Here is a 14890-nt window from a genome sequence, read left to right on the forward strand (position 1 = left end):
TATATATATATATATAATTTATTAATTTACTTATATTAAAAAATCAATTCTTACCTTAATAGACTCTTAGTTGTCCCAACTCATTCACAGGCTCTCTCTTTCTCGCACAAACAAGCCTAATGGCATCAGTTTACCCCTCTTTTGGAAGCACACGGAGTTTCCTCCTCAACTCGACAGAACCACACCCCTCTTCCCGTTCCTTCGGTCACGACACGACCCAATGCAGCAATTCCTCCTTTACGCACGACACAAGGTTGATTGCTCCTCTTTCGCATGGTAGTGCACAAAGCCTTCTTCTGTAGCGAGCGCTCGGTTACCTCACACATACACACACAAAGCCACTCGACTCACTCTCCTTCACACACGCCAACTAAATGCAAAACCGGCTTCGATGATATTGTCGGATGTGAGACTCCTCGACAAGGCCACAAATCAAGGCAACCCCTCTACTTATCCTCCTTCACGCACTTTTTCTCTCTGTCAATCTCTCGATTTCTACTCTCGACCTTATGTTTCAATCAGATCAAAAGGGTCATGCGACTATTAAGGTGTATTTGAAAAGATGCTTATTTGTTATCGATTTGAATTATTATTATTATTATTATTATTATTATTATTATTATTATTTCAGTTATTATAATCTTCCCTCCTTATAAAATTTAGCCTTTAAAATTTTTAAACTTCACACCAGATAATCCTTGTGCAGGATAAGCAAGATCTATCCGAAAGATATTCAAGAAAGCCTAATTCTTGTGGAGTGATAACAAAAGCTAATTCGATAATCAATTATAAGATAAGATTATTTAACAGAACAATCTCCAAACATATAAATCATATAAAAATACACAACAATAGACAGCTAACATGAAAGATAACATAACATCCAACTAACAAATCACTCAAACAAACTCTATGCATCAGCAATAGTGACAGTGGATTCTTCAAGTTCCTGATGAGTTAAGGAAAAGACTCTAGGTCGAGTGTTCTACCTTGGTTGCTCCTTACGAGTCACAATATCGGCTTATGTCATTTTCTGTTTGCCACTTCTAGAAGTAGTTCCCTCCTAAAAATTTCTCTGAGTTGAATCATTTCCCGATTTAGCATCTAATGTAGATCTTTGAGAAGAATTAGAGTAATTTATCATCTGATGCCCAGGCTGTCTACAAGTGCAACACATCTTCAAACCAAATAGACATTCACCACAATGTTGCTTCCCACACTTAATACAAGGCCTTATAGTGTTGTTGTCAGCTTGACTAATAATTCCATCAGCATAGGACTTTATCTTGGGCCTTATAGTGTTGTCAGTTTGACTAATAATTCCATCAGCATAGGACTTTATCTTATTCTCGTTGGACTCTCAAGAATAAACTGTTAGTGACACTTCTTTTAAGCTCTTCCTCTTGTGCATATCCTTATGTTTTTTAGTCTGCTAAAAATCAATCTCCACCAACCTAGCCCTCTCTACTAGCATTGAATAGTCTTCGATCCCAAGTGGCACTAGTTGCTGCCTAATTAAACCATTCAATCCGGGAAAAAAAAATCTATGGAATTTCTCCTCTGCAGTAGAAAAAAGCTATGTTGTATACCTCTACAATATAATAAGCTCCGCTTCGTACTGCAAAACTAATCGATTTTCCTATACCAACCTAATAAATTTATCTTGCATCTACCTTCTAGTTGACAATGGTACAAACCAATCTCTAAAGGTTTCCACGAACTCCTCCCACTGCACCAAGTGGCTACTTCTGTCTCCAAACTTCTCTCGCATTTGTCCTTACCACTACCTCTCAACTTCTCCCTCAAAGGCAAAGGTGGCAAGTGTAACCCTCCTCTTGAGTGAACATGACAAAGCATCAATGATTTTCTCTACCCTCAACAACTAGTTTTCAACTTCTGTTGGCCCTCCTGCTCCAGAAAATAAAGGTGGTCTCATGTCCTAAAAAAACTTCAACTTATCCATCGGTGGTCCTCCACTGCTACTAGCTTGAGGCTGAGAGTTCCTAATCATCAGCATTGCCGCAGTCATCATCTCAACAAAAACATCAACATTGGCCGTAATATTCTGGGGTATATCAGATTCAACACCATCATCTCTAAACCCTACCTCTGGATCATCCATAACTTTGAAATAATAACAAAATAAATTAATTAAAATGAATTCTAATTTTTAGTATCTATTATATACAATTTAATTCAATGAACATAATGACTATCTCATTAAGATGCATGTTATTTAATATGAACCTCTGCTTTGATACCACTTTTGTTATGACCAGACCCAGATCATGAAGTTAGCCAAGACGTGAACATACGGTTAGACAGTAGAAATCAATTTAGTATTATTCTAATTCTATCACTAACAATTTAATACTCAAATAATATATGAAAGAGCCACAAAAGAAAATAATTAAAATTAATAAGTAAAAATTTGTACTTTTTCGTTTGTTGTTTTCGCCTTCTATTCATTTTGTTCCAATGTTTAAAACTTAAAAATAATATTAAAGCAACATAATAATTTATCTAAAGATAACCAAGGACTAATCACACTTTTAAACTACAGTAATCTAAAAAAAATTTAAATATACATGCTAATCTTTCATATCGCTGTAAAAAATCTTATGATATATTAATCTTTTATATTTTTATAAAATATCAGAGAATATGTTAATGAATGAATCAATTATCTTTTCTAAATAAAAATATTCTAAATTTTTATATACATTTACTTTTACTATAATTGTAACTTTATTTTTACTTTATACTCTTTACATACACATCTGTCCGCTATAAAGATCACCATCAATAAACATAAGATAGTTTTTCCCGATATTACCCCATCAGCTACCGTAGGCAGAGCGGTTAGCGATCTACTCATCGCAATAGTCTAAGGTGAAAAGGCCCTTACCTTCCCCTAGTCGTTATGATCCCGTCAGCACAGCAATTAGCAATGTAAAAATCACAATTGTCTGGGGAGGTAAGCTTTAGTCTACCTGCGCCTAGCTAGTATTATCTCGTCGGCACAGTGATTAGTGAACTAAACTATCATAATTATCTGGAGTGGTAAAAAACTTTATGTGCACGGGTACACTGTGTCCCCTATCTATAAAATTAGAGGGTAATTTTTCTAAACATACACAAACAAGCATTCATGTATACCATATTTTCATTTCATTCTTCAAGGTATGCATTACTTTCATATGAGACCTTTATTTATTTACTAGAAAATCATGCAACTCTACTAAAAACTAAGGTCATATGATAATCTAAGACATGCCCATTTACTCTAATCTTAAAGGTAAATAAAGATCAAATCATAATCTGACATATATATAGTCATACGAGCTACCATATAAATTTTTATTCGAATATATAGATCAAATAGTAATCTGATATCTTCATAAACTAAACAATTATACAACTATTAAGACAACAACATTTAACAAGCATATATCATGACTGACCATATGAAGAATTATGGGAGATTTAATTTCACTTTGCAACTATTTTAACATGCATAATGTCTTATCCGACAATATAAAGAATCTACTATAATCAAAATTTCATTGAAATAGATCATAGATGAAGTCAAATATACATAAAAGAAACGATAAAAATTACTGAAATTCAGAAATATAATTACGCACATTAATCTTGCTTGCTTGCCTCGTTGATTTCTTATTTTAGATCTTATAAGTTCAAATATTCTTCAAGCTTAATTGCTCTCTTCTAACAATTCGACTTGATTCAGCCTCAATTTTTCTGCCTATAATTTTTAATTGTCATACTATTAATGTCTTAATACAAAAACATTTATTTTTGAATTCATTAATTTAAATAAATAAATTTTAATATTAATCTTACTTATCTCGATCTCTTTCTCAATTATTGACCCTTATCTTCCTCCAAACTTGAAACTTAAATAGTTTTGATCCTGAATTCAAAAACACTTAAAATTAATATTTCAATAATAAACGGATATCTATCTATATATATATTATTAATTAACATATTAAAAATCCAATTCTAACCTTAATAGAATCTCGACTGTCCTAACTCGTGCGCAGCCTCCCTCATTCCCTCACACACAAGCCCAATGGCTTCGGTTCTCCCCTCTTCTGCGAGCACGCAAAGTTTGCTTCTTCTCGACAGAGTCGCACCCCTCTTCTCATTCCTTCTTCGGTCACGGCACGACCCAATGTCGCAATTCCTCCTTCACGCAAGACGCAAGACTGATTGCTTATTCTCTTTTGCACGATAGCAGCGCACGAAGCCTTCTTCTGATATCGAGCGCTCAGCTACCTTCACTCGTACGCACACAGAGTCGTTCGACTCAATCTCCTTCACACATGCAGACAAAGTATAACACCGACTTCGATGATGGCGTCAGATGCGACTCCTCACAAGGCCACAAGCCAGGGTAAGAAACAACCCCTCCTCTTTTTCTCCTTCACGCACTTTGTTCTCTCTATCGATCTCCCAATTTCTGCTCACTCTTATGTTTCCATCAGATCGAAAGGTTAATGCGACTCTTAAGGTGTATCTGAAAAGATGTTTATTCGTTATGTTCATTCGATTTGAATTATTATTATTTTAGTTTATTACACAGGCAAAGGCTGGTTGGCTGTTCGGCCGGCCCCAACAAGCCCCGCACCAAAATCAATCCCAATTTATATAGCCTCCTTACGTAAAAATTTTTCTACGTCTATTTCATAATATGCTAACAGTATGAAACACAACAAGATGAAGAAAAAGACAATGGAACAACAATTCGTGCTGTTCACAGTGTATTCATAACATGATTTCTTTATTAAGTGGGTATCAAGATTGATAGAAACACAAAAAGCTTGGACAAAGTATCCAAACAGCATCCTCCAGTCAAATTCACCTTTAGTTAGTAAGAGGTGCCAACAATAGTATACCGCATTAAGTGCATCAATATTTCATAAGAGTGCCGCTTGATTAATCACCAAAAAAAAATCATGATGCAAAAGTAACTCCGCAGGCTATCCTATGATTTGTATTATCAAAATATCAGATATTATGACGGAAAAATGCACAATGAGATCCGCCACAACCAGAAAACCATGATAAAATGTAATAGCATTGCAATGCAGGCCAGACAAAAAGTTCAGCAATCCAACCACAAGAATATTCAAGATTTAACATATTATGGCAAAAATTAGCATCTTATCAGCATATTATATAACTCACCCCAAATTGTATAAGACATTTGGTACAATGTCAATGCCAGTTCTAGGATCCACCATGGGAAGAAAGCATTCTTCCATTAAACTCAACGCTATTGCCAACTTCGAGTGACATTCTGCCATTAATGCAATTTTTAATGGGGAATAAACATTTTGATCATCATGATTGCATCGCAAAATAGTCCATGAAAATCCATCCTCAAGAAGGTTTGGCATCCCAACGCTAGATCGCAAGCCCCAAAAAACCTGTGAACACCAGTCAAATTGATGATTTGAAGGAAAATAAATCTAAGAAAAAGGTTCCTGATCAATAAATATCAGAGTAACTATGTACCAGCCTTCAGATAAGGAAGGTGAATAAGCATCTGTCACTTTCTCAAGTTTTCTTAAAATCTCTTACCGTAAACTCAGACTTCTAGAAAAGGATAAATCTCTCTAGTAACATTTAAAACAAGCATTACTGAATACTTAATATGCAATTAATGAGTCATGCTAAATGACCCTTCACATAATAGTTGGCATTAAACATTTCTTCATAAATTCAGATAGATGGTAAATAATTAAAGGAGAAAATACAAACCAAATTTCAGATAGTATATTATTATGTTAGTTGAAGATCCTAGAGGACCAAAAGACCAATTATGTACTAATATCTGGTCTGCATGTCTTGAGGTTGTCGCCACCTAATGAATCAAGCTTTTAGATCAAAATGTATGATCTCTTAGAAGGTCAATATCCCATCATAGGGTCAATGTTTCATCCTCTCAATAAGACCGTAGAAGAGCCAATAATTCAATTAGTTGACCGAATTTATCACTCTATGGCCTTTGCATTTAGAGATGGTTAAGCAACTTCAATAGCATATTACAAACATGTGGCCATTATGCAAAAAAACTGAACTTTAATTACCACCATTGGACCAAAATAATGAAATATTTTAACAGGTCAATTTAGAATGGAGGGTTAGGGCTTGTGAATTAATGTAAACATGAAGAGGTTTCTAAGATCCATTAGAGCATTTCAGTCGAACATTTACTCGTAAGATTGTTGATAAACTAGAAGTTCACTTTCACCGACTGGTGTAAGTATTTGGTTTGGGCTCGTGGAAGTCATAACTTTGACTCTCCAGGCTCTAGTCTACCAGCATAAATTTCCGACAAAACCAGGTTGTGATTTTATTAAATTCAATCATTAATTTTTTTACTGTTTAGTCAAAAATGAGGTAACACAGAGACATATGGCTGGCTAATTCAACTTAAAAATCTGCCTAATTGACCATACATTCATCAATTTTAATGTTCAAAAAAGCATAGACAATGTATAAGCACAGCCACATATGGCCATTGCAAAATTAGAGTTAACATATTTCATATAAAATGAAAATATCCATCCGTCGTGATTAATGAAGGAATTGAAACTTTATTTGAGAAATCACATAAGATGAATTTCATCAACCTTTGATCTACTTAGGTAGATCAACTGTAAGAGCAACTTTGTGTTAGATGCATGGCTAAATTACCAGGAAAGTTTTTGAAGCCCAACATTATGTTATTTTTAAGATGTGGATAGAGATAAATGGTCAGAATGTCGTTTGGATGTTGCCCAAGCGAATAAAACGGAATAGAGAATTCATGGTTTCCATCTACAGAAATGATATTATTCTACCTCCACAAAAAAGCACAAAAGCTAGAAAAACATAAAGAAACTAGAAAAGATGCTAAATACACCAATGTCTGTGTGATGGGCATTTTAACTTCTCAAAAACAGAAAATTTATAGAAGAGATCAAGAAAAATGTGCCAAAGCTTAGGTTCGGTTTCTCATATAGATTAGAAGTCTCAGAAGGCAGAACCCATAAACCTAGACTTGAAAGTCAAAAGGATGTAATAAGATAATAAATACAAGATTATTACCACTGAGGCCAACATGAAAACGCAATAAGATGGTAAAAAAAAACCATTGATTGAGAAAAAAGGTTTTACACAAGCAAAGCATAACAGAGCTTCATAGACACAAGCGTGGTAGATATTTTTAGCATGTGGGACATAAATTATTAGGAAAGCCAACATAAAAGAAAAATGTAAATTTTGGAAAGCTTACATTAATTTGCTCTTCAAGTTCATTTATTATGTCATTTATTTTCATTCTGTTGTATTTCCACTTGAATGCCTAAAAGTAGGCACCATCCTCATCAATTTTGTTCCAATACTAAGGTATCAGAGCAGATCCCACCATCCCACCATTGCATAGCCTTTTTAGTGTTATTGTTACAAGAATGATTTGCATGAGCAATAGCAAAATTAAAATGGGTGATTTACATACAAAGTACTCAAAACTCTGATATTTACATATTTCACACCTCTGTTTACATAATAACCACCCAAACTTTTTAAAATCCTCAAAACGAGCACCTCGGATAACTCCCTTCACAGCTCCGTCATCTTCCTACTTGGATTCCCCTTTTTCGTCATCTATCAGAGTTTCTTGTAAGTTCATCGAGTATATGCATATATCGTTTTTCTGAGAACTCAAACGAGTAAAATTTTAAATTCTTTTGTTTCAAAAGTTTTAAATTAATAACTCAAAAATTATTCATTTATTAAACAAACTTTTCCTAGTAAAATACAAAGGCTGGATTTATTGGCAATAAGAAAATCTTTGAAAAATAGGAAGAGCAACAACTGTTTACTGGCAATAAGATAATCTTTTCACTGCATTCTTTCTTCCTTTGCCTCTGTAAATTTTACCACCACAAAGAGGCGTTCTTTCTCAATTTGAGTATACTTTCATTAAAAAAATATATAAAAATTTAATTTATGAAAATTTTTTTTAAATTAAAATGCATTATGTTATAGACATCATCATCATATAAAGAGTTGAGTATCAGCATTATCAAATGAAGACATAAAAGAATCGACCCATCAACACCATCCTTCATTTATAGGAAAAAAAAATTCATCAAAAGTGGGAAAAAAAATGTGTTTTTTTATGATAATTAAGGTAGCATAATTTTAAATTTCATGAATATAATTAAATGGCTACACTCCCTTTTAAAATGGTCTTGGTCAATTTATGCAAGCGAGACAATATACATATGAGTTCTACCTTCCATAAAGATTCTAATTTGTAAGAGAAAAGTATGAACGGTAATTTAAAGTTAAAAATCCAATCATATTTTATTTCTAAGAAATTATGTAGGAAACTTATCAATAATGAAATCAAATATGGAGGCTATGATCTCTTGTGATGGCCAACCACTCTCTACACAAAAATTTGTACTATTTTATTTTCATATATATTGTGCTTTACAGGTTATAAATTTTAGAGTTGTAATAAAATGTAAGCTTCGCTGATTTATATTTGAGTGTTACTTGGCAGCAATGCAAATGAAGAACTTAATGGTTTTCTTCTTCATTGAGGCAATGGTGGGTCTTCAATCAAAATTATTTTTATAATATTTCAAATTGTTCTTGTAACATCTAATATTGTTCTTGTGAATGATATTCATCCTTTTTTTTTTAATCCATGTCTTCTTTGATGTCATAATGGGTAACCCACCCTCCATCTACAATTTTTCTCTAGAATTGTTTCTCATCTTCTGTATTCTGCTTTCCCTTTTCATCGAATTGCCTGTTCTTCCTGTTGATTTTTATCACAGCAGCAAACACCCATGGCTGTGCTTAGTACCTTCTACATGGTTATTTGCAGCCAGATTTCAAATTTGTTGAGCTATTTCAATAAAATCGTGTTTGAGCCAGCAAAAGTTAAGCTCACGTGGGGCCTGAATCAAGCTTAGGCTCAAGTGACTTGAATAAACCTTAGTTAAACTCAATATCATGCTCCCAATTATGTTGTTGAATTGAGCATGAGCAAATGCTGATTGATCATTATATTTTTTCATTTACATCACTAGAAGGGCATAAGGTTAAGTCTCGTTCTTGGCAAAAAAAATTTTATTTCTTGCTATGGATTCCTCATTTCTGCCCACTACTCATTGCTTATAATTTTAAGTAGGCATTCCATTCATTTTAGCTTGCTGCACAATGCATTCTATGCTCAGTTCTACTAGAAAAACTGTTTCTTAAAAAATAAATTTTACAAATTCGAGGTTAATTCAACATAATTTTGCTAACAGTACAGTAAAATCAAGCATTTATGGACAAAAAGTATTAACAGTCATAAGATTCTAAATCAGATGGTGACTTGTATTTATTTATTATTTAAATTAAGAATATTGCGGATTATTCATGCATCCAAGGTCTGAAAAAAAGAAGATTTATATGAATTTCTGAAAGCCATAAACCATGGTAAAAACAAAAAAACAAAACAATGCATTGCAGCTACAAAGCAATCATTTAAGAATCAAAACTTGAGTTCATAAAGAAATAATATCTAAGAAAAACTTGTAGCATGAATTTAGTAGATATCATTAAAGATTTAATAAAATAACAAATTGTCATTTCATGTGACCGGTAATTTTAAATAAAAATGTCATAACAAAATAACAGAAAATATTATAGGTTTATACCATCTTCACTTTCAAAGAAGAAACTAGAAATGTCATTAGGCAGGAAGAATAGATATACAGCAACATAAGCACATTAGGTAACGACCACATAAAGTTATGCTCAACTGAAAAAAAAACATGGATTAATGATTTCAGAGAAATAACAAATACTCAAATGAGTAAACTTAAATCAGCCGGTTGTTTAATTGAGAAATTTGAAGAAGCCCCAGGCATTATCCTGTTGCAGAATGCGGCTTTAGGCTGGCATTTCCCTTAAGTAAACGACTCCATGAAACACTTGCACCCCACATTTTCACCAAAAAAAAAAAAAAACGGAAGAGACTGCATTCAACTTACCTTCTTACATTTATCTCCACAAAACCAGGTATTAGATCCAACATACCCGCAATGAGCAACTTTGTCAATGATGCATGTTCCATGATCTGATTATGGAAAGAACAACCAGCACTTAAGTCCAAAAAACAGAAAATAATATTAACGGTGTAATTCAGGTATTCAGTTAAAGAAGAAGAAAATCAGGTTACTAAATATATGAATAAACAAATGGAAGAATAAACCAATATGAAATTTAAATATAAACAATCTCATAAAATAATGCCAGCCCGGGCAACCGGACAACTTGCTGAAAATAGTTCCACAGTGCATATCATATCAAGCCAAATTCAAATAAGAGATTTACATAGCACCGCAGCCTAGAAAATGACTGCCTCAGGTGTAGCAAATTAGAAATCAAAGAAGGATGAAGCTATCATTTATCTAAAAGTCTAAAAACAGAAAACAAAGAAGTTTGTCAGCAAACTAGAGGATAGATTAATTACATTTATGTCCACATTGCGAGCATACAAACACAGCCAAGAAACCTGAATCCCCTTTCTTGCAAGCCAGGTTGTTGCAGATTTTACAAGTACAATTAGCACAATACCAGCTCCCTTCTGGAAGTTCCTGATGAAAAACATAAAAATATGTTATGCAATGAGGCTGGCCATGTCACGAATCATTTCAAATCTAACAATTCGGAAGTAGTTGTAGCCATGTTAGCGAATGAAATGACAAAAACAAGTATGATGAAGTCACTGCAATACTATGACTGCTACCGACACAAAGAAAAGATATCATATAAAGTTAAAAAAAGTATTATAGAGAATGAACATGACAATTTTTGGTTTAAAGTAAGAAGTAACTAAAATGATATGAAAAGTGAGCAAGCGAATCACAGGCAACAAATTCTTACAGATGTTCAATAAACCATCATGGATCTTTATAAAAGCTTCACACAGAAGGTGTGTCACTAACATAAAATAAGATTTTAATAGAACTTAGCAAGTGATGAAAAGTTTGAGCAACAGCTCATGAAAAGCAATTTTGTGCACATAAAAAAGAAATTAGAATACATAAAATGAAGTGATCAAGTGATTTTCTCAATCTAATTTGTCCTGATAAGAAAAAAATAATTCTAATCCTAAACTATGAATATTTATTCTATTACTTATATACAATCTAGCCACAATTAAACGCAATAATTGATATGGTAAGAAATGCCTATATCACATTGATGCCATTTTACTGATCTGACCAAATTTATGTATATGTCTGAGCTACGCCTGCTAAAACTCTAGTTCCAACAGTAATAATGACAAAAAACCACTCTTCGATCTTTCCTGGTTCCATTCATTTTTGCAATGTGACATTGCTATCTATGCGAAAAGAAGTTTAGAAACGATGAAAGAATCTTGCATGTTCGTTGCTACTTCCTCCAAATTTCATGTAGAGATTTGATACTTTTCCACCTCTTATCGTCACAGGAGAACTGTAGCCACCTCATTATCTATTCACTGTGGACAACACCTGTTATATTGCCATCACCTCCATTAAATGTTAATAACCCTTCTAGAGTTTCAGCTGTTGAAAATTTCCAGAAAAGTGCAACTGCCACTATACATATTGCGGCAACCCCCCAACCAATTAAAATACATTAACTACTCAAAAAGAACATATTTAAATATGAAAGGAACTCCTGTCATTGCAAAGTGCGGACCACCAATAAATATCATGATACAAGATATGAATTTATGTGTTAACATCATCGTAACTTCAAAACCGAATTAAACAGGAAGCAGCAGCCTGAAAACTAAATACAGGCAACTTTCTTCTTTAGAAGAATCACTCAAACTCAAAACCAAAAATGCAAAACTCGTTGGATAACTTAATTTTGCAAGTATATGGGTCGAAACATTAGACCTATAAGCTGGAAGAAACCAGACAGATTCAATCGGCAGTGGATAACCGAATTAAATTACAACATTTTGTATCCTACATTAAGAATTTATCTTCAAAAAAAAATACTGCCTTTTCTTTTATCGAGTACTATTAACCAAGCTCATACAATTCTCTATGTTGAAGTTTCAAACCAGTATAGGAGTTCGAGCAGCCTATGCCAAGTGCCTTGATTTAAAGTGCATCCATTAAGAAGAAATTTTGTGGGGCTCTTTGGCAAATTGGCGGAGATGACCATTGTACAGTGACCAGTGATGAGAAACAGGCGGATTAAGTTTGGCATATGATTGTAATAGTTTAATGCCATCAGTAGAAAGTAGGGAATCCAGAAAAGGGACCCATGTGCAGCAAAGGCTTCAGAAGTAGAAAAATGACCGATTGAAGGGGATTCCAGTGTTATATTGCAACGTTATAAGAAGCTCCAAAGAGACAAAACTATTTTCGTTCAATGAGACGCTTGAGCATCTGATGTTTGAAGTGATACTCTCAGAGAAGAAACAAAAACATAGTTTTTCTATTATCTAATCTTGACACCTACATAAATATAGACTAATCCAACTGTTTTAAACCAGCTTTATAACCCTCCTCCACTTGCTCTTATGGAGCCATAGTGGGGTGTAAACCTTTTTTTGTAAGAGCCTATTTGGACAATTCTAAGCATATTACCTATTGTGTAATATTAATCATTCTAAATCACCTATGCTAATTATATCCACTAATGTATCTTTTGATCTATGTCAAAAATGCCCAAATCAAATAAGTCATATTCTTTTACTACCGTATTTTCAATAGATTGTTCCCGCTAGCCCTACAGTATAACCTATTTTAAATAAATAAATATAGCATGTAACAATTGTAATACTTTCATTTCTTCTGAACCCAACAAAGAAAATAAGTTGTCGGTCATTTATGTGGTAAAAGGAGGCAAAGAAAGGCCATAGTGTCTCATACATATTCCAGATAGACACCAATAATAAAAGACGACTCCTAGTCATGCATCATACTTTAAAAACCAGGTGGTGAAGCAAGCATCTTGCTCAATTTCAAATATGAGTTCTACTTCTTCATATGTTGAGTAGATTATTATCATGATAACTCCGCAGAAAATGATTTCAAAGAAGTCTCAAGTATTAGAAAAAAAATATACAACCTTGTAAGAAAATGGATCAAAATGTCATTGCAAGAACTTAAGGATGACGAGAATAAGCTATAAAAAAATAGTGAAGAGATGGAAGAGGTGTCAATTAGTAATATAGAACAGCACATGGAAGTGCCGAAAATGAGATAAATATTAACAAAGATTAGATTCTCCCTAGGCTATAAAAATTGGATGGTGCGTGTGTATAAGGAAAAAAGTTATTTCTCCAATAAATTTATTTTAATCATATAAAATGTTTCAAATAATATAAAATGATAATCATCACATCAAATGCTCAAACAAGCGCTTATGGTAACATGCAGTTGCACTTAACTCTCTTAAACCACTAATCCAACCAAAAATGACCAAAACAGCCAGATTTCACATGCTTTTTTCCAAACCACAAAATCAAAAGCTAGGGTGCATAATAGATGTGAGAAAGAGCAGCGTTCTAACTTAGAAGAGCAAACTACGAGTGTAGGAGCACTGGCCAAATGAAGGTAGAGCAAGACTGACATAATCTACTAAATCAAGAGATGTGCAAACTAGAGAAAAGCATTTGGTCCCATAGTTGTCAGCTTTGATGAATTAGTGGATTTGGCGCCTTTCATAGCGTCAAAAAGGTCATCGGAAAAGAAATGAGCAAGGAAAAAGGAACAAAACTTTAAAATCTTATCCTTCCCCTTCTTCTAAATACACTTCCATTGTCCTCATCTTTATGTGCTCGAGAAGGTAAACTGTAACCATAAAAAGTTATGAATAGAAATTAATTTATGAATACGATCAACTAAAATTTTCATAGGTCCTCAAAAAGAAATTAAACCTAAATCAATTTTTATGTTTATGTGATACAGTTTAGATATAATAATGAAATGTTATAAGACTTTCAACTCGATGTTACCTCTTAGATATAAGCATTGAACTATATATATATATATCAATGTTAAAAGTATTAAGAGAAGAACATTGAACCTAAATCAATTTTTAATGTTAATGTGATATAGTTTAGAGATTAAAATGAAAAGTTTAGGACTGTAACTCTATACTACCTCTTAGATATTTGCATTGAACTATACATATCAATGTTGAAAGTATTAAGTATATTTTCCGAATTAATACTTAGATAGTGTACATACATACATACATATATTATGTAATATTGGTTGTATTAATTATTAATGCATGTCACGCAATAGAATGAATGTATGATCGATCAAGATTCTTTTAAATCAAAGGTTTATAAAGCATCATACAATATAGCAAAAAATATCAACAAAATTATCAAAATGTTGAGCTACTTCCAGTCTCTATCTAATGAAGGACTCTTTATTAATAAATGAAAAATAAATCATTCCATTAGAAGCATATTCCTTGACCTCTATTCGTATGCTTTAATTTTTGCTAATATATTATGAAACATAGTTTACTTATTCGCGATATTTCATATGCTATGATGTGATAATTAGCTTAGCAAAGTTATTTACTTCACAAATTCCTACAAGTTATGTTAATTTCAATATTATTGAGAAACAACTATTACCCCTATAAATCATGAATTATGCTAATTCATAACAAAATTTAATCATAATATAACCTTAATTAAGAAATGTTAGCATAAAACAAAATTTTCTTGTGTATATAATGCTTGTATTCCCATTTTTAGATATTAGCTAGTTGAGCCGATGAATCGGTGAGCCCACAAAGAAATCGTAATATTTCAATAGTCTAATGCCTACCTTCC

The 14890-nt window shown here is 32.9% G+C and overlaps 1 protein-coding gene across 5 annotated transcripts in view; it reads right to left on the bottom strand.

Annotated features, from left to right (window-relative positions):
* LOC110039227 (increased DNA methylation 1-like) overlaps positions 1-14890 on the bottom strand; it is a 68058-nt gene that overhangs the window by 40443 nt on the left and 12725 nt on the right. For all 5 annotated transcript variants that reach the window (XM_020744222.1, XM_020744221.1, XM_020744220.1 and 2 more), the window contains exons 3-5: positions 10556-10679; positions 10074-10159; positions 5215-5456 (exon numbers count right to left, since the gene is read on the bottom strand). In XM_020744222.1, coding sequence (XP_020599881.1) covers positions 5215-5456; positions 10074-10159; positions 10556-10679 — 452 coding nt within the window. The remainder of the gene's footprint in view (positions 1-5214; positions 5457-10073; positions 10160-10555; positions 10680-14890) is intronic.

This window comes from Phalaenopsis equestris, unplaced genomic scaffold (assembly GCF_001263595.1).
Source record: "Phalaenopsis equestris unplaced genomic scaffold, ASM126359v1 Scaffold235881, whole genome shotgun sequence".
Classification (NCBI taxonomy): Eukaryota; Viridiplantae; Streptophyta; class Magnoliopsida; order Asparagales; family Orchidaceae; genus Phalaenopsis; species Phalaenopsis equestris.